General features: G+C 34.8%; 1 protein-coding gene across 4 annotated transcripts in view; it reads left to right on the top strand.

Moving 5' to 3' along the window:
- FUT8 (fucosyltransferase 8) overlaps positions 1 to 20,782 on the top strand; it is a 314,456-nt gene that overhangs the window by 146,323 nt on the left and 147,351 nt on the right. For all 4 annotated transcript variants that reach the window (XM_060004386.1, XM_060004387.1, XM_060004385.1 and 1 more), the window contains one exon: positions 12,721 to 13,149. In XM_060004386.1, coding sequence (XP_059860369.1) covers positions 12,947 to 13,149 — 203 coding nt within the window. In that variant the 5' untranslated portion in view covers positions 12,721 to 12,946. The remainder of the gene's footprint in view (positions 1 to 12,720; positions 13,150 to 20,782) is intronic.

Raw genomic sequence — 20,782 nt, 5'->3', positions numbered from 1 at the left:
TTTATGATACTGTTTTTACTTGCTTTTTCCTACTTCTTTCTTAAATTAATAAACACAATTTTATTACTGCCCTTTTCCCATATATGGAGGCTGGACAGTAAGAAAGATTTTAAATAAGTTCTTCAACAGTACTTAATTTGAAAATGAACTGAGATCAGTTGAGAAGATATTTAAATATATAGTCTTGGACCTATATTAATTTAGAATTGACTTGAATTATATATGCATAGGGCTCTTTAAATATTTGTACTTTGTAATTGATAAATAGCTTTTCTCTAAAAATTTCATTTATATTTCTCTTTATCAGCCTTTAAAATATAACAGTCATGCTTAACCTTTGCTACATTATAGTAGTCATTCATTAAATTTGCTGAATAACTTATTTTATTTTTCTGTTGAAATTTTCAGTTTATTCTGTTACATTGAATTACCTTAAGAAGCACTCTGTAACAATGATTTGCTTTTTATTCTTTCCAGTTGTTAAAAAATTCTTCTAAAGATGATAACTCTAAACTATAGTAGATATTTATTACAATCTAAGGAATCATTATTATTTGAATATTTATGATGCTTTCTTTCACTTTGAGAAAAAGATAGGCTACGAAGAAGATTCAGAACAGTTTCAGTATAGTTTGTTAATTATATTACTAGTTATTTTAGTTGATTCTCACTTTGAAATGTGTAAAAGATAAAATTTTCACATTAACATTTGGATTGAAGTTGATCATATGTGTAGAATAATTACTTCTGATTTTTTCATTAAAAGTAGGAATGTACAATGATGATTTTGCTGAAGAAAATCTGTCTCATTGAAACTCAAAATGCAAGCACATAATTTAGCCATTTAATGAATTGGCATCCTTTAATTATTGACATTTTCAATTATATTCACAAAATGGAGATAGTTTAAATTTTCTGTTATGATTTTTCAACTTTATTGAAGCATAACTTACATCAATAAAATGTACATATATTAAGTGTACACTTAGATGATTTTTCTTAAATCTATACCTTCTTATAACTGTCATTCCCCTTTTTAATCAGTTGTCTGCTTGTTCCCTGGCAATCAGTGGTCTGATTTTAGTCACTATATGTTAGTTTCTCTGTTCTAGAGCTTCATATAAATGTGTATTCTTTTTTTGTCCCTGACATCTTTTGCCAGGCATGTTTTAGAGATTCACCCATGTTGTGTAAATCAGTAGTTTGTTCCTGTTTCGTACTGAATAATATTCCATTTATATGAATGTGTTACGTTTATTTATCCATTTAGCTGTTGGTTAGACACTTGGAGTTTTTCAAATTTTTGATTCATTAATAAAGTGGCTGTTGTGTCTTCTATAAATATTTGGTGGAATTCACACATAAAGCCAGGTGGGCCTAGAGTTTTCTTTGTGGGAAGGTTTATTAATACACATTCATCATCTTTAATAGATACAAGGCTCTGTGGCTATTCAGGTTATTTATTCCTTCTTGATTGAGCATTGGCAGTTTATTTTAAGAAATTTATCCATTTCAGGTCTGGTTTCATATTTATTGACCCAATGTTGTTCATTGTATTTCCTTATTATCCTTTTGTAGCATCTGTAGTGATGCTTCCTCTTTCATTCCTTATATTGGCAGCTTTTGTCTTCTTTTTTTCCCGTTGATTAGTTCATCTAGAATATTATCAATTTTATTGATCTTTCCAAGGAATTTGTTTTTAGTTTCATTGATTTTTTTCCCTCTATTGTTTATCTGTTTTATATTTCATTGATAGAATTTACGATGTGAAGCTTTTACCTATTTCACCAAACTTTCAAGTACTTTCACACTTCTTGAAGTATAACGTAGGGACTTTAAAACCATTTTCTTGGGACTTCCCTGGTGGTGCAGTGGTTAAGAATCTGCCTGCCAATGCAGGGGACATGGGTTCGATCCCTGGTCTGGGGAGATCCCACATGCCGCAGAGTAACTAGGCCTGTGCGCCACAACTACTGAGTTTGTGCTCTAGAGCCTGCGAGCCACAACTCCTGAGCCTGTGTGCCACAACTACTGAAGCCCATGCACCTAGAGCCCGTACTCCACAACAAGAGAAGCCACCGCAATGAGAAGCCTGCACGCTACAGCTAGAGAAAGCACGCGTGCAGCAATGAAGACCCAATGCAGCCAAAAATAAAGAAATCAATTTTTAAAATTTTTTTAAAAATTAAAAACCATATCCTTTTTTCTGCCTGTCATACATCTTATGACATTGTTACAAACCCTATAGTATTTGTTATTTTAGTTTTAAAGAATCAAATGTATTTTGTTTTTCGAATCAAATTTATTTTAAAAGAAATTAAAAATGAGAAAAAGTTTCACTTATACCTGCTCATAAATTTGTTCATTGTTTACATTCAAGTTTCCATCCACAATGATTTTCTTTAAGCCTGAAAAGCATCCCTTTAAATATGTCTTGTAGAATGTATCTGTTGGCAACAAGTTTTTTTCAGCATTTGTTTTCTGAAAATGTATTTATTTTGCCTTTATCTTTTAAAAGCTTTTTATTTTGGAATAATTTTAGAATTACAGAAACTTTGCAAAGAAAGTACAGAGAGTTTTCATATACTTTTTGCCCAGGTTCTCCTAATGTTAACATCTTACATAGCCTGGTACATTTGTCAAAAGTAATAAATTAGGGCTTCCCTGGTGGCGCAGTGGTTGAGAGTCCGCCTGCCGATGCAGGGGACACGGGTTCATGCCCGGTCCAGGAGGATCCCACATGCTGCGTAGCGGCTGGGCCCGTGAGCCATGGCCGCTGAGCCTGTGCCTCCGGAGCCTGTGCTCCGCAACGGGAGAGGCCACAACAGTGAGAGGCCCGTGTACCGCAAAAAAAAAAAAAGTAATAAATTAACAGGGTGCGATATTATTTACTAAACTACAGACTGTATTTGGGTTTCACCAGTTTCTCCAGTGTCCCTTTTCTCTTCCAAGATCTGATCCTAGATACCATGTCTCCTTAGTCTTCTTTAATCTGGGACAGTTTCTTCATTGTTTCATGTTTTTTATGACCTTGATAGTTTTGAAAAGTATATTTGGCTCAGGTATTTTGTTGGATGACCCTCAGTTTGGGATTTTTTGGTATTTTTTCTCATTTTTAGACTGGAATTATGGGTTTGTGGGTTGAATACCACAGAGATAATGTGCCCTTCTTCAGTACCATTTAGAGTTGTTTCATCAGTGTAAAAATTTTCCCTGGAGCCCCTTGGATAATCAGCCCTTCCTTACAGCTTCAGGCCTTGGCAACTGCTGATCTATTTTTTCACCCTGTAGTTTTCCTTTTGCCATAATGTTAGGTAAATGAATTACACAATATGTATCTTTTGGTTCTAGCTTTCTTCACCTAGCAAAATGCATTTAAGATTCACCCTTTTTTTTTTTTAACATCTTCATTGGAGTATAATTGCTTTACAATGTTGTGTTAGTTTCTGCTATATAACAAAGTGAATCAGCTATATGTATACATATATCCCCATATCCCTTCCCTCTTGCATCTCCCTCTCACTCTCCCTATCCCACCCCTCTGGGTGGTCACAAAGTACCAAGCTGATCTCCCTGTGCTATGCGACTGCTTCCCACTAGCTATCTGTTTTACATTTGGTAGTATATATATGTCAGTGCCACTCTCTGACTTTGTCTCAGCTTACCCTTCCCCCTCCCCGTGTCCTCATGTCCATTCTCTATGTCTGCATCTTTATTCCTGTCCTTCCCCTAGGTTCTTCAGAAAAAAAAATTTTTTTTTTTTAGATTCCACATATAAGTGTTAGCATATGTTGTTTTTCCCTTTCTGACTTACTTCACTGTGTGTGACAGTCTCTAGGTCCATCCACCTCACTACAAATACCTCAATTTCATTTCTTTTTATGGCTGAGTAATATTCCGTTGTATATATGTGCCACATCTTCTTTATCCATTCATCTGTCGACGGACACCTAGGTTGCTTCCATGTCCTGGCTATTGTAAATAGTGCTGCAGTGAACATTGTGGTGCATGACTCTTTTTGAATTATGGTTTTCTCAGGGTATATGCCCAGTAGTGGGATTGCTGGGTCATATGGTAGTTCTAGTTTTAGTTTTTAAGGAACCTCCATACTATTCTCCATAGTGGCTCTGTCAGTTTGCATTCCCACCAACAGTGCAAGAGGGTTCCCTTTTCTCTACACCCTCTCCAGCATTTATTGTTTGTGGAGTTTTTGATGATGGCCTTTTTAACCTGTGTGAGGTGATACCTCATTGTAGTTTTGATTTGCATTTTTCTAATGATTAGTGATGTTGAGCATCCTTTCATGTGTTTGTTGGCAATCTGTATATCTTCTTTGGAGAAATGTCTATCTAGGTCTTCTGCCCATTTTTGGATTGAGTTGTTTGTGTTTTTGATATTGAGCTGCATGAGCTGCTTGTATATTTTGGAGATTAATCCTTTGTCAGTTGCTTCATTTGCAAATATTTTCTCCCATTCTGAGGGTTGTCTTTTTGTCTTGTTTATGGTTTCCTTTGCTGTGCAATAGCTTTTAAGTTTCATTAGGTCCCATTTGTTAATTTTTGATTTCATTTCCATTACTCTAGGAGGTAGGTCAAAAAGGATCTTGCTGTGATTTATGTCATAGAGTGTTCTGCTTATGTTTTCCTCTAAGAGTTTAATAGTGTCTGGCCTTACATTTAGGTCTTTAATTCATTTTGAGTTTATTTTTGTTTATGGTGTTAGGGAGTGTTCTAATTTCATTCTTTTACATGTAGCTGTCCCAGCACCACTTATTGAAGAGGCTTTCTTTTCTCCGTTTTATATTCTTGCCTCTTTTCTCAAAGATAAGGTGACCATATGTGCATGGATTTATCTCTGGGCTCTTCATAAGATTCACCTATTTTGTTGAGTGAGCCAATAGCTTGTTCCTTTTTTTTTGCTGAGTAGTAGTCCTTTGTTTTTGATACATGATCATTTGTTTTGATAAATGAATGTTCTCATTCACCTGTTGAAGACCATGTTGATTTTTCCTCCAATTTTTGTCTATATATAAAGCTGCTATAAACATTTGTGTACCAGTTTTTGTGGGAACATGAGCTTTCATTTTTCTTGAGGTGATACCTAGGTAGGAGCGGGAATCCTGGGCAAGTGTATTTTTAACTTTGAAACCTAAAACTAAAACTTCTTAAGGCAAATGTAGGAGAAAATATATGTGACCTTGGATTGACATTGAATTTTTAGATATAATACTCAAACCACAATCTATTAAAAAAAACCAAATCTATTTTTAAAAATTATAATTTTTTTTATATTCTGTCAAAAAATTAATTTTTTTGCTGCATGCAAGACACTGTTAAGAGAATGCAAAGGCAAGTGACAGAGTGGGAAAAAATATTTGAAAAGTCACACATCTGATTATAGACTTGTGTCAAGAATATATAAAGAACTCTTAAATCTCAAAAGTAAACAATGTAATATAGAAATGTACAAAACATCTGAATAGACATTTCACCAGAGAAGCTATATGGTTGGCAGATAAGCACATGAATAGATGATCACATGCTTAATGTCATTTGTTATTAGAGAAATTGAATGCAAATGGAAACCAGATTGAACCACTACACAACTATCTGAATTACTTTAAAAAAAATTGAAAATACCAAATGCTGGAGAAACTGTAGAGCAACAGGAACACTCATTTGTTCTGGTAACAATTCAGGATGATGCAGCTGCTTTGGAATACCGTTTGGCCTTTTCTTATTATAAGTGTATGTTTTCCATATGACCCAGCAATCCCCAATCCTAGGTATTTACCCAAGTTAAATGAAAACTTACAGAAACCTGCTTTTTTTTTTTTTTTTTTTTTTTTGCTGTACGCGGGCCTCTCACTGTTGTGGCCTCCCCCGTTGTGGAGCACAGGTTCCGGACGCGCAGGCTCAGCGGCCATGGCTCACGGGCCCAGCCGCTCCGCGGCATATGGGATCTTCCCGGACTGGGGCACGAACCCATGTCCCCTGCATCGGCAGGCGGACTCTCAACCACTGTGCCACCAGGGAAGCCCTGCTTTTGTTTTTGAAGGTATTTTCAATGGATAACAAAGTGTAGTTTTGCCGTTTTTTTTTTTTTAATTTCAGCACTTTTAAAGATGTTGTTCTATTGCCCACTTGCTTGTATTTTTTTCCAATAAGAAGCCCCCTGAAACTCTTTTTAACACTTATGTATTCCCCCCCCCGCCCCACCGTGACTAATCTTCTCCTCCAAATTATGGTTTTATTTGTATTTAAAAATACATTGGAAATTCTTTATATGCCCGTGACTAAGCTAGCTTTCAATGTACATTACTTCAGGTTTGAGACAGGTTTTGTTCTGAGAAGTCCTTTTTCAAACTGAATGCAAAAATGGGGAATGCCGGTACATTTCCAAAGCTGATTAATGTAAGTTGTTTTCTTGCTAATGTTGATGGGTGACTTTTATTAGAGTTTTAGCTCCTGAACAGTTTTTAGTTCACGATGATAGTTACTGTAATGTGCTGTGACTGTGCTGAAAGCTGTCAAACACCGTGATATCTGAAGTGCTGTAAACAGTGGTTACTTTAAAAATTTACTTTTTTATTAAACAAACCTCCTTCAGATTTTTTCTTCCTGGATAATTTTCTTTTTGGGTAATTTTTCTAAGTTGACATATATTAGTTTCAGGTGTACAACACAATGATTTGATATATATATAGTTAAATTATCACTATAATAAATCTAGTTAACATATGTCACCATATATAGTTGTAATTTTTTTCTTGTGATCAGGATATTTTCTATTTGTCTTCAAATTCACTTAACTTTTCCTCTGCAGTATCTAATTTGCTCTTAATCATTTCCAGAGAATTTTTTAATTTTTAGATTTTTAAAAAATTATAGATGTTTGTTAGTTTTTATTTCTTTTAATCAATGTATTCATTTTTAAAAATTTAAATCCTAACACATATTTATAGTAATTGTTTTAGTGTCCTTATCCGCTATTATCATCATCTCTGTCTTCTGGGTCTGTTTTAAATTGACTGATTTTCTTCTTAGTTATGGGCCACATTTTCCTACTTGTTGGCATCATAGTTAAAAAATACATATTTCTGGAAAAGTAATTCATAATTTCTTCAACCATGTTTCTATTGATGGGCAATTATGTTTTTTCCAGTTTGGAACTATTGCGAACAGCATTGTAATGAATACCCTTGTGATATGTTTTGTTCACGTGTTAAAATGCATAAATTCCTGCTAGTGGAGTTTCTCATCAAAGGGCATGTTTATGCAAATATTTGACATATAATGCTATATTTCCCTTTGCATAGGGTATACATATTTATATTACTTAAATAAGTACTGAATTAGTTTTAAGTTTAGAGGACAATCTTCTAATGAACATGGTTCACAGCAGAACAGGCCAGGCTCTTAGTCATTTGATTCTGTAACACGTTGTCACAGATTCCATCTTTTGGCCTTAGCATTAAAGTGAAGCCACTTGAATGTGATTCTTGGAAATATCATTTTCGCATAGTCAGATGCTAAAAGAAGTAGAAGGTCATTTTCTTATATGTTAGGTATAAGAAAAGTCAGTTTGATAGTGTTGTAAATGGTACTGCATTTTGTTGTCGTCGTTGTTGCTTCTAATGGAATGATTACACTACTTCTAAGAAAGTAATTAGGTGATATGGTTTATATTCAGTTTCTACTGAATTACTCAGAATGTTAGTTGTTGCAAGAAGAGGCTTCTCTGGGGCTTGTTTTAGTGACTTCCCTTTGTGATTAGAATCCACTAGAATATTACCTCTTGAGGGCAGAAATTTTGTCTGTCTTGTTTTTGCAGAGACTTAAAACTCCTGAGGTGGTGGACTACTGCTGCCTTATTCTTGGTTTGGGGCTTGGAGTGGAGTGTTTGCTCTGTATTCTAGTCCACCCTTAGCCTTTAGCAGGTTTTTGGATGCCTGCGTCACCGGATGATCTCTTTCCATGTTCTTTGTAAGTTTTGATTAGTTGCTGGACAGTGTGAACTTTATATTGTTGAGTATCTGTATTTTATTGTCTTTCTTTAAAGAATGTTGAGTTTATTTTGATAGGCATTAATTTACTTTTGGATCACCTTTAGCTTGTTTTTGTAGCTTGTTTTTAAGTTTTGTTATGGATCTTGTTAGCATAGCCTTTATTCTGTGACTGGAGTCATTAGACTGGTCTCATGAGCAGATCTGGGCTACAGCCCTTGAGCTAAGAATGGATTTTACATTTTTAAAGGGTTGTAAAGAAACAAGAAAAAAAACAAAGAATATATGAGTTTTCTAGTTGTTTATATGTGAGGACAAATACAATACCAGTTATTCTTTCATGGTTAGAAGTGGAAGTCTGTTTAGTAAACATTAATAGAAATGCTTTCAGACTTCTGGTATAATATAAAACTAATAATTATACTTTTACCAGATCTCTTATTTGCTATAAATTGAGTTTAGTTTTTATAGTATTTGTAAGAGATATTAGCAGGATATTAAGGAACTGTAATTAAGATTCATTTCTGTCCTGCATCCTGGATGCCTACGCTGTACCCCAGACTTCGTACAGCTTGCTGGGGACAGACAGAATAATACATGAATTGAAGACCAGGTACTCAGCCTAGTAGGAAACTAGACATGTGCATTATCTATTGCTGCATAACAAATTACCCTAAGACTAAGAGGCTTAGAAAACATTTATTATCTGTTGGTCTGGAATTGGGCCATGGCTTAGCTGGATCTTCTGGCTCAGGGTCTTTCAAAAACCTGAAATTAAAATGTGAACCAAGCTACAGTGGCGTGGTCCAGGCTTGACTGATGGAGGATCCATTTCCAAGTTCACTCACATGGTTGTTGGCAGGAATCAGTTCCTTTCCACATGGGCCTCTTCATAGGGCAGCTCACAGTGTGGTAGCTTATATCTCTTGTAACCTTATCTCAGAAGTGAAATCCTATCATTTTCCCTGTATTCTATTGTGTATAAGAAGTAAGTCACTAGGTCCAGCCCACACTTGGAGGAGGAGATTACATAACAGCACGAATATGGGACACAGGGATCATTGACAGCCATTTTAGAAACTGCTTATAAAAACATATGGTATATAAATTATATAAAATATTATAATTGTGTCTTAAAATAATGTTACAGTATTAATATGTATGATATAATAACAGTTTGCCACTGGTGTGCTAAGTGCTTCCCACAGATTATTTTATTTAAGCCTCTCCCAGTATTTGGTGGGAGAGGTAGTATGTAATATATCCATTTTACAGATAAGGAAATTGAAGCTCAGTGAGGTTACCTAACTATGATATAGCAGAACCAAGACTCTAGTTCAGACTTTGCCGATTCTAGCACCCATATTTTTAATCTGCGTATTTTGTCAGCATTGAAATAGAATTTCCTTTTTTTGGGCACCTCTTATGTGCCAAGCCTTGTAAGTGCTTTATTCATGTAAGCCTCATAATAACTCCATTAAAGCTTCTGATCTTACTACTGATGATGTGCTTTAGATTCCAGATTCAAGAAATTACTTTGAAAAATTACATATATTTTTTACATATTTTTTTTTGTTTCAGAGACATTAAACAGTATAAGCCAGAGTCTCTGTAAATACCAAAAGAAATGAATCATTTAAATACCTATTACTTTAAAAAAGTGGTATTGCTAATTAAATAAATTTGCAGAAGGAAACCTGACACATTTCAATCCACTTACTGTTCTGCAGATGAAGGGTAGTATGTGAATCTCAAACAGGAATGAATTTGTAAATACTTGAAAACAACCCACTCAGAAGAAATCTTAGCAAATACTGCTATATAAATTTTAGTCAGAAATTAGCTCATGTAGTTAATGTTGAAATATTTTTACTAATAAATTTGAAGTACTTTCACTAATAAATTCATTCACAAATAGATTGAGTGGCTTTCATATCAAAGGCTGTATTTACTTCCTTCAGTTATCCAATTGTTTTTGCAAAGTGAATCTCCTAGATGAGGAAAATACGACATAGAGAATTATTTTCTCATGGCTGAAGGGTAACCATAAGATTGCTGACTTATTGGCCTTTTAGACCAGTTTATTTTAATAATTTGAGGCTGTCTTGTAAAATATATGTTAATAATAAATCGTAAAGTTTTGAATGATTTTATTTTCCTTATAATAGCACTGTCTTACATTCTACATTTGTATTTGCTTTCTTAAGTGGGGCATAAAATGCAGTTGAAGCTGATAAGTTCTCAGATTCGGTGTCATATGTCATATGCCATTATGACATCCTTCACTCAACTCATTCACTTATTTATTAAAAAATATTTATTACTAAGTTGTAAATACTGCTCTAAGTACTTTGGATACGTCAGTGAACAAAAATCATGAAGTTTACATTTTAGCAGGCATGGTTCAAAAATAAACAGTAAACATGATAGGTAAGTAAGCAGGCATTCATTATAGATAAGGAAGAAATTCTATACCTGCTCTTTTAAACCATGCTAAGGAAAATTACATAGAAAACTACTTGGTTTTCAGCTTGACTTATTTTCGTTGATCCCTTTAAAAATACTGTTTTAAGAACAACAAAATTTGGGGAAATATCTCTCTAAAAACAGAGTTAAAATGATGCTATTAATTAAGAAAATGACCATGTTTTGCTCCTACAATAATTTCTTGCTTTATAACTCATGCATTATCAATATTGCTGCAAAAAATAGTAATTTAATATCTTGGATACTTTTGATGGTGGTTTATAAAATCCCAAAGCACTTGGTATAACAAAATTTATGTTTCTCTAAACTTGTTTCTGTTCAAATTATATTATACTTTTGCTGGCTTTGAATATTAATGATAATTTTTTTGTTATAATTCTAAGTAAAATGTTACAGAACAACTTTTTCTTATTTGTTATTGAAATGATTCTTGTTTAGAAAACTCTGTACTTTTGTTTATCACACTTGTCTTTTTTTTTCACACTTGTCTAAGTTAACTTTTTCTATGAAGGGAAAGATTAAACATTTCTAATATCTTACTGGTGTAGCTTAGAATTGACTAGGATACATTATAGGTTCAGCATATGGTATGACAGCATTTTACAGGGTTGCATGTGTTGTCACAAACAGTATTATTAACTCAAATGTTAATACTTCTTTTGTTGACTTACTGAATTAAATCCATCCCTTAGACCATCAGAGTGGATTTTTTAATTTGTTTTTTAACCAAGAATCCCTGAATGTCTGCATTTTTTCTATATAATATAAAAAGTAGACCTCACATGACTGGATCTTGTGAGATGTTGAATACCTGAGATGTTGAATAGACTTTAATTATTCTTATGTTTAGTGAATAGTGGGGTTACCTGAAATTAGAGGAATAGGGTTTTGAGAAAGGATTTTGAGAAAGAGACAGAATGAACAGTGGAGTCAATAAAAAGAATGTTCTCATTAGACTTAAGAATAGATATTAAAACAAAAGACAAAACACCAAGTTTTCTTTGGATTATTACTTTATTTGGCTTTCTGACATTCTCAGTGAGTACAATTTTTTTCATCCTTTGTTTAGTCAGTGTAAACCAGAAACAATGAGGAAAATAGTGTAGGAATAAATGGGAAGGAAGTAGAATGTTTCTGGGACACTCCTTTGAAGAGATTTTCTTTTCTTTGAATACTTGGCCATTTAGAAGCATTTGAGATTTGAGGTTCAAAAGGAGGATAATAGTAGTCCTGTGCTCTAATTTTTGAAACCTCTTCTCCAACTTTTCTATCTAGTCTTTCATAACTGTTTTATTAGTGGTTAAGTACTCATCACATTCAGTTTTGTATATAGAAACTATTTCTTTTCTTCTCTTTTATAAGGAACTCTGTGCCTGGAGAAAAGACTTTTCTTATCAAATGGTATTAAAGTTATATCTTTGCCTACAAATTATCTCCTTGGCAAGAAAATTGTTTTGTTTTCAAAGGAAGTTCTAAGCCTAATGATGGAGAAGTGACAAATGAAACCAATAACCAAGCCTGAGAAAGCATTTTGTAGTTTAAGATGCTCCATAACTGAGATTTAACTGGTATTAGACTTCTATTGCAATTGTTGGTATTTTTAAATAAATTTGAGAAAGGAATAATCTACCATAATACATATGAACCTTTGCTTGTGATGTTTGGAGTGGTTGCCAGCTGCTTGGTGGCTGTGATAACCTTTGCTTGATACATGCCACTTTTAGAACTTTTCCTAAAAGTGACAATATGCCTGTCACCTGCAGCGTTAAGTGGTGTAATGGCAGCTGAGCAGTGAGATGGTGTGGGGTGGAGTTGAGATTTTGTAAGAATGAATTCACTCATGCAGAGAACATGTTTCAGTTTGAGATAATGGAAACATTAGCCCAGAATATGTAGTTGAGTACATTTTGTTTGGTTTTGAGTGGTTTTTCAAAGATAACAATCTTATAATCTCCGTATATGTGCTGTTGCACAGTGTTGTTAGAAGGAAAAGTGATGATGGCATTTGGAGGACTTTCAGGCTTAGAGCTAATTAATGTATCTGGTACAGCCTTGATTTAATATGCAGACCTAAAAGCTTTTGCTTTTTACTTACTTTAGGCAATTACATTATTTGCCAGCCAGTTGGCTAGTCAACACCAATATGGTTCTTTTAACTCCATGAATCTCAGCATATGCCATTTTACATATCCTAACTAATTGAAATACATTTTTTATTCTTTCCACAGCATGTAGAGTCCATGAAGCACAGGACAGTAAAGCTTCCTACTCATACCACCAGGAGGATCTCTTGGAAAGAGTCATCACAGCACTACCAGAGAGACTAATTTGTCTGAAGCATCATGTGTTGAAAGAACAGAAGGCTACTACCTTTGCACTCGCTAGAAATAGAGTGACGATGTTTTCAATTCCTTGAGTTCCAGGAACCCAGGAGAGTGAACTGAAACTCTGAAAATGCGGCCATGGACTGGTTCCTGGCGTTGGATTATGCTCATTCTTTTTGCCTGGGGGACCTTGCTATTTTATATAGGTGGTCACTTGGTACGAGATAATGACCACCCTGATCACTCTAGCCGAGAACTGTCCAAGATTTTGGCAAAGCTTGAACGCTTAAAACAGCAAAATGAAGACTTGAGACGAATGGCTGAATCTCTCCGGTAGGTTCTAAAAAACTGAGGGAAGAATGGTGAAATATTGTACTTTGTTTTTAGGTGCAAGGCTTCAGTCAGCTATTAAAAAATACTTAATGATTTCTGTAAACTGCTATTTTTGCAAAAATTTAAATATCTTAGTAAGGTACTTTTTGTGCTAGTGATATCTCTATGTATTTAACATAGAGAGTTACTCTATAATGGCAAATCTTATTTTGCCTATGAATTTTAATATAGAAAAACTATGCCGTTTAATTTACTTATATTTTGTTTAAAATTATCTTCAGCATCTTGATAATTTTGATAAATGTAAACTTTGTATGATTTAAAGTAGTACATATTAAAATTTTCATCATGGACTATAACAAACACATAATAATTGAGAGGCTGAGTTAGTCTAACTATAACTTATTAAATGAAAACGTTCATTCTTAAATAAAACAACTGTGTCTGGAATCTAGAGAATTATTATAATTGCTACTTCCAGTCTATTAAAAAATGTGACATGGGGAATTCCCCGGCAGTCCAGTGGTTAGGACCCTGCGCTTTCAATGCCGGGGGCCTGGGTTCAATCCCTGGTCAGGGAACTAAGATCCCACAAGCTGTGGTGCGGCAAAAAAAAAAAAAAAAAAAAAAAAAAAAAAAAGTGACATGTATGCGTTAGAAGTCATCAACTATTGGGAAAAACAAAGACTTTTATTTTCAGGAAGCAAGTGAACATAGTGTTAAATAGATAGTACTATTTGTTTTCAAAGTTATTGAATTTAGAAATTATCTAGTATCTTCTAATTCCTCATACTTAAATATGAAGGTGACTGTATACTTAGTGCTTGCTGTCTCTCAAAACAGAGGTCGGAGATTTGAGAAGATGAAGAGGTGAGAGTCGTCTAGAGGTGGTAATTGACTCTAAAGGAAATTAGCGTAGAAAAAAAGAGCACAAATTCATTTCTTTTTGAGAAAAATATACATTGAGGAGTCGAAAGTGGAAACGTTCTGTTGTGCATAGAATTTTCAGAGTAGTTGGAGAAGGAGAAGGGGAGAGAGCTATTTTGTGGAGGCCGAGGAGCCTTCTGTGACGAAAGAATGTAGTTGGCAGTGTCATACACCCTTGGAGCCTCCCTTCCCTCACTGCCTTTCAACTCTTTATTTAGAACTCAGTTCTTTCCTTTTGTTTAGTTCCATAACATTTTTTCACCATGATATCATTTTGATCTCTTTATGTTCTGTGGAAGGCTGTGCTAGGTATTAAGAGTTTTACTGGTTCAATGAATGAAACATCAGCCCTGTCATTTGTAGGAGTAGTAGTACCATTCAGCAAAATACAAAGTATGCAAGAATTAGAAAGTGGACAGCTAAATTCTTGAATTTGTGTATCATTTTATTTTATTTTTGGGGAGAGCCAGGGAGGAAGGATCATGGAGAGAGTGGTCTTTCAGTAGAGTCTTAATCGTTTGTTATGGGAACCAAAGATTGATAATTTGGAGGTTAGTAATCATAGCTATCATTTGTTGAGAGTTTGTTATGTGCCAGGTACTGTGCCAAGGACTTTGCATGGATTATCTCATTGAATTCCACAGCTTCTTTATGGGATGCTGGTTCTGTTTTCATAACCATTTTACAGATGAGGAATCAATGGGATATTAAGTGATTTAATTTTTCCCTAGGTCACACTTCTCACAAATGATGGAGCTTACTTTGAATCCTGGCAGTATGCCTGGAAAGCCAGGGGTCTGATGAACGGTTTTGCCTCTCTGAATAGAAACCAGAGAGAAGTAAATGATTCAGAAATCTCAACTAAACATCTCACGTAGGAGATCAGCAAGAGTAGTTGATTTTGGAGTATGCTTTGTAGTAAGATCTTGTTCTACGTTATGAGAGTTTTACTACTTGAAAACATATTGCCTCTTAACAATTTAGGCTAATAAAAAATTGCTCACTTTTTTCCTAATTTCAACTTAAATATTGATAGTTCACTTGGCTTGTCTGACTTCCAAGTATTTGCTTCTATTGCATGAAGGAAAGCTTGCCTTTAATATGAGTTGTTCCTTCTGCAAAATAATCTTTGGATCTCTGAAGTCACTTTCTTTATAGTCTTTCATGTTGGCAAAAAATTAAATTCTCAACTACTACAAATGTAGAGACAACTTCCAAGAGCTGAGACATTTAATATGTCATTCTATAACATCATAAATACAATCTGAAAGTACAGATGGAGAAAATGAGCCCATACACACACAGACACGCACGCACACACACACACACACAGAGACATGCACACACACACGTATAATTTCAGGAAAATATGTAAATAATTAGGGAAGAAAACCTCTTCAGGCCTTTCCATCAACTTTATTGGTAGGGCCATTTGTGTTTTATTCAAAGAGATTATTATTTTAGAGCCCCTGGCATAAAAGGAAGAGCAGTGGAGGCACTAGTGGCATTGGTGTTCTTTTTTCCCCTTATTGTAATATTTCATACTTTTCTGTGTCTTTTTTCTGTGTCTTTTTCTTATAAGAAAGTATATTCAGAAGGTAGACTATAAAGGATTAATTCAGATGTCTGTAAACTAGGTCATTTCTTTGAGATATGGTGTGTGGATTAGAATTGGAAAGAGAAGCCTGAAACTACAGAAGCCTGAAACTACAATTTTTAAGATTCAGGACAATAATTTTAAAAAGCATTTACCCAACCTTCTAGCCAGTGTTTGCTAATTTTGTTGATACTACTACAAATTTAGGAAAATAATTTGAAAATCATTACTCTGAGGGATACAAACGTTTTAATACGATGTATGGGAGATTGCTGCGTGTATCTTCGTGTGTACATGTGTATCTGTATGTATATTTAATTCTGCCTTATTGATGAATAATTTCTGTATGGTAAAATACACTTGTTTTAGCATACATGTCTATGAATTTTGGCAAATCCTTATAGTCATGTAACCAGTACCACCATCAAATTATAGAAGAATTCTTTCTCCCCCCAGAATTCTGTTGTGCCCTTTTGTAGTTAAATTCTCTTCTAACCTTCTGTCCCTGGCATCCACTGATTTGTTTTCTGTCCTATGTGTGTTTCCTGTTCCAGAATGTTATATAAATAGAATCATGCAGTAGGTAGCCTTTTGAGTCTGGCTTTTTTCATTTAGCATAATATACTTGTGATTCATCAGTGCTACTTTGTGTATTGGTAGTTCATTTTATTAAAAAAAATTTTTTTAATGATGAGCAGTATTCCATAGTATGCATGTATCAGTCTTGTTTGTTTTTAAATGCATTCACCAGTTGAAAGATGTTATTAGTGTTTCCATTTTTTTGGCAATTATGAACAAAGCTGTTACAGACATTTGCCCTGTAAGTTTTTGTGTGTAAGTGAGTTTTTATTTCTCTTGGGTAAATACCTAGGAGTGGAATGGCTGGGTCACGTGTAAAGTGCATTTTAACTTTACGTAAGAAGCTGTGCAAAATGTTTTCCAGAGTACCTGTACCATTTTGCATTCCCACTCACAGTGCTTGAGAGTTATAGCTCTCATCTTTGCTAGCACATGCTGTTGTCAGCTATTTTTACTTTATGTTTTAATAGATACGTAGTATTATCTCATAGTTTCAGTTTGCATTTACGTGATGATTAACGATGATGAACAATTTTTTTCATGTGCTTATTTGCTATTCATATATCTTCTTCGGTGAAGTATCTATTCAAATTTGTTGCTTATTTTAAAAATTAAGTTATTTGTTTTCTTACTGAATTTTTTTAAGAAATTGGGGTTTTATATATAACATAAAATATTTTATATATATGCGTATATATAAAATAAAAACATAGTGGCTTAAACCAATAAACATTTATTTGCTCCTGATTATTCAATTTCAGTTGGCCTTAGCTGGGCTGTTTTCCTAATTATGTATGGGGTCACTCATGTGGCTGCAGCCGTCTGATGGCTCCATCGTGGTTGGTCAGTCCAGATGACCTAACACATGTTCAGTGGTTAGCTGGGGCCATCAGCTGGTTCCCTTCTATCTGGCTACTCTAGCAGGATAGCCCAGGTTTCTTACGCTGTAGTGTTCCAAGAGGGAAAGAGCAGAAACTGCAAGTCCTCTTGAGGCCAAGCATGAGAAGTTGCACAGTGTCACTTCTGCCACATTCTGTTAGTCTTTGCAAATCAAAGGGATACTCCATATTCAGGGAATGGAGGTAGGAGCTGCAAAGAATTTGTAGCCATATTTAACCCACTCTTCTCATCTCTAGAAGTAATGTTGAATAGATTAGGTCAAATCATGGAGGTCTTGAACAGCCAGAGTTTAGTGTAGGCTTGGTTGATAGATAATAGGGAACTGTAACTGGGTTTTCAGCAGAGGATTGATGTTAGTGAAAATGGTTGAGGAAGATTGAGATTTTCAGATGGATTTGGGCCATGTGCTTGACTGGAGTGAAATTAACTAGGAAATACAGTATTAATCTAGTCACGAGGTGATGCTGACCTAAATTAATGATTTAATCTGTTGGCTTTGGTACCAAGGTACACCTGCTTATTTTCCCATGTTCCCTTCATGCTTTTATTTGACTTTCCCCAAACATCCCTTCCTTATTTGTTGATTGCCAGCACATTGAGTATACATGTAGTAGTCTTTCTTTTAAAAACTTAGAAATCATCAATTTTTTTTTTCTTTTTTGGGCAGTACGCGGGCCTCTCACTGTTGTGGCCTCTCCAGTTGCGGACCACAGGCTCTGGACACGCAGGCTCAGTGGCCATGGCTCACAGGCCCAGCCGCTCTGCGGCATGTGGGATATTCCCGAGCCAGGGCACGAACCCGTGTCCCCTGCATCAGCAGGTGGACTCTCAACCACTGCGCCACCAGGGAAGCCCGAAATCATCACTTTTTAAGCCTGCCACCCTACAGGAATGCCTTTCATCTTTCATGTTTGTTTTGTCTTAACCTTTAGTAATGTGAAATTGCTATCAGTTCACAGGATCTTTTCTTTTTAGGACTTGAACCTGCCAATCTTCCTCTCAGAGTTGAAATTTAGCAGAAAACACCTGGAAAATTATTGAACCTTGTTCAGAAACCCCTTGAGCAGTGAACCTCAGTGACAGAAGTCAGAACCGGACAGAACTTGTAACATTTAAAGAGTGCTTAATTGACAGCTTTCCTCTTAACTTAATTCCTTATTCTATTTCCATTTATTTTGGGGAGCATAATTTTAAAAAATTCAAATGTGACTTTGTGGCCTTTTAATAAGGTTTGTTTGTTTGTTTGGTCCAGGAAAGAAAAATTTTCTTCTGGAATTTAGATGTTAGCTATAAACTGTAAATTTTACAGACCACAGAGGAAGTATAATTAGCTTACGATTATCTGTTTTTCTGAGCTACGTACTAGTCTCCTCGGTTGGATTAGAGCTGAAGCAATAATCTTCTGGTGGAAAAATTTGTCTCAGGCAACAAAATTATGAAACACTGACATGGGTAGAAAGGAGACTGGTAGGATTTTTCACAGGTCATATCTTACTTCTTCTTTTTGAGAAGCTGGTATTAGAAATTGGAGATGTGTTTGTTCCTGTTAGTTGGTTGGAGGATTTGCTGTTAGCAATCCTCTCCATAATCGCTCATCTCGCTTATAAAGTGTGTACTGCTTGTATTCCTACAGCAAGTGAATGGGTTGGAGTGTGTAGAATATCTAGCTGTAACCTTCCATTCTTTTTTACTTTTAATTTTGCAGCCCTGCATCCCTTATTCCTTATGGTATCAAGAATATCTGGGCTTCTCTGGTGGCGCAGTGGTTAAGAATCCACCTGCCAATACAGGGGACATGAGTTCAAGCCCTGGTCCGGGAAGATCCCACATGCCACGGAGCAACTAAGCCCGTGCGCCACAACTACTGAGCCCGTGCTCTATAGCCCGTGAGTCACAACTACTGAAGGCCGCGCGCCTAGAGCCCGAGCTCTGCAACAAGAGAAGCCACTGCAATGAGAAGCCCATGCACTGCAATGAAGAGTACCCCCCGCTCACCGCAAGTAGAGAGGGCCCCACACAGCAACAAAAGACCCAATGCAGCCAGAAAATAAATAATAAATAAATAAAATTTTTTTTTAAAAAAGAATATCTTATTTTTCCTTATGGAAAATACTCCTTCCCTATGTTAGAATATTTTAGTGAGATTTTTACTCAAGATTCCTAGCCTTCTCAGTCTGACAATCAGATGCTTCTCCCTGGAATTTGTATTAACCTTTTCATATATTGCTGTATTAGATTTGCTAGTGGATTTTTTTCCATGTTAACAAGACATATTTACCTTTAATATTTCCTTCTTATAATGTCTTTTGGGTTTTGGTATTAAGTCTGTGCAGGAAAATTTTATTCTCTAGAAGGGTTTGTATAAAATTGGTATTCGTTCTATTTTAAATCTTTGTTAGAATTTCAGTGACGCTGTCTGGGCCTGCAGTCTTTTTTTTTTTTGGCTGCAGGGGAGTGGAGCTTGGTTTGGGTAAGGACAGGAGACATGTGGGAAGGCTTTAAATTCTAGATTTGATCTTCTTAATAGAAATTGGACCATTCACATGTTCTATTTTTTTCCTATGTCAGTTTTGGTAAAATGTGTTTTTCAAGAAATGTGTCCATTTTATCAAGGTTTTCAAAAGTTGCATAAAGTTTTTCATAATTCCTTTTTACTTTTCTTCTTCAGACCTGTAATATCTGTAGTACTGTTTCCTTTTTCATTCTTGATATTGTTTATTTGTTTGTATTTTCTCCTTTTATCTTGCTAAGAGTTTATTGATTTTATTTACTTTTTCAAAGAATCTCTGGTTGTTGTTTTTTTCTCCTGTTGTATGTCTGTTTCTATTTTATTGATTTCTACTCTTAGTTGTATAATTTTTTTCTTATAGTCTCTGGGTTTGTTTCTCTGTTCTTTTTAAAGCTTTTTCAGAAAGAATTTTATATTATTGATTTTAAGCATTGCTTTTTTTCTAACATTTGCCTGGAGAGCTGTAAATTTCTCTCTAAGCACAGCTTTAGAGAGCACAGTTGCATCTTGCAAGTTCTGACAGTGACCTATTTTAATTGTTATTCAATTAAAACTATTTTCAAATTTCTTTTGTGATTTTTTTTTTTTGTTGTTGTTCTTTAACTCACAGTTAAAGGAGTGTGTTGCTTAATTTCTAAGTGGGACTATTCTGTTATCTTTTTGGCTTTGATTTCTAGAGTGTTCTTCAACCAGATAGAATTATATTCTGTATCATTTCAGTTCTTTGAAATTTTAAATGGCTCAGCAAATGACTTACATTGATGAATGTTTTAAGAGAAATGTGTATTCTGCTCTTGTTGGATATGCTCTTCTACACATGTCATTTAAGTTAGGTTGGTTAACTGTGTTACTAGTATTTTCTAAATTTATATAGCATTATTTTTTTAATCTGCTTGTTCTATCAGCTAAAAAGAAAGCCATGTTAAAAATCTCCAGCAGTGGTTACAGATCTATTTCTTTTCACCTCTGTCAACTTTCTTTGATACATCTAAAGCTATTTCATTTGCTACAGGAATATCTTATTTTCTAATGACCTCATTTGTCTTTAATAATACTTTTTTAGCTATAAAGTCTTATTTATTTGGTATCAGTATTAATATTGCTACACTAACTTTCTTTGT

This window comes from Delphinus delphis, chromosome 2 (assembly GCF_949987515.2).
Source record: "Delphinus delphis chromosome 2, mDelDel1.2, whole genome shotgun sequence".
Taxonomy (NCBI): Eukaryota; Metazoa; Chordata; class Mammalia; order Artiodactyla; family Delphinidae; genus Delphinus; species Delphinus delphis.
Note: the sequence above shows the minus strand (reverse complement) of the source record. Positions and strands in the feature narration are given on the sequence as shown.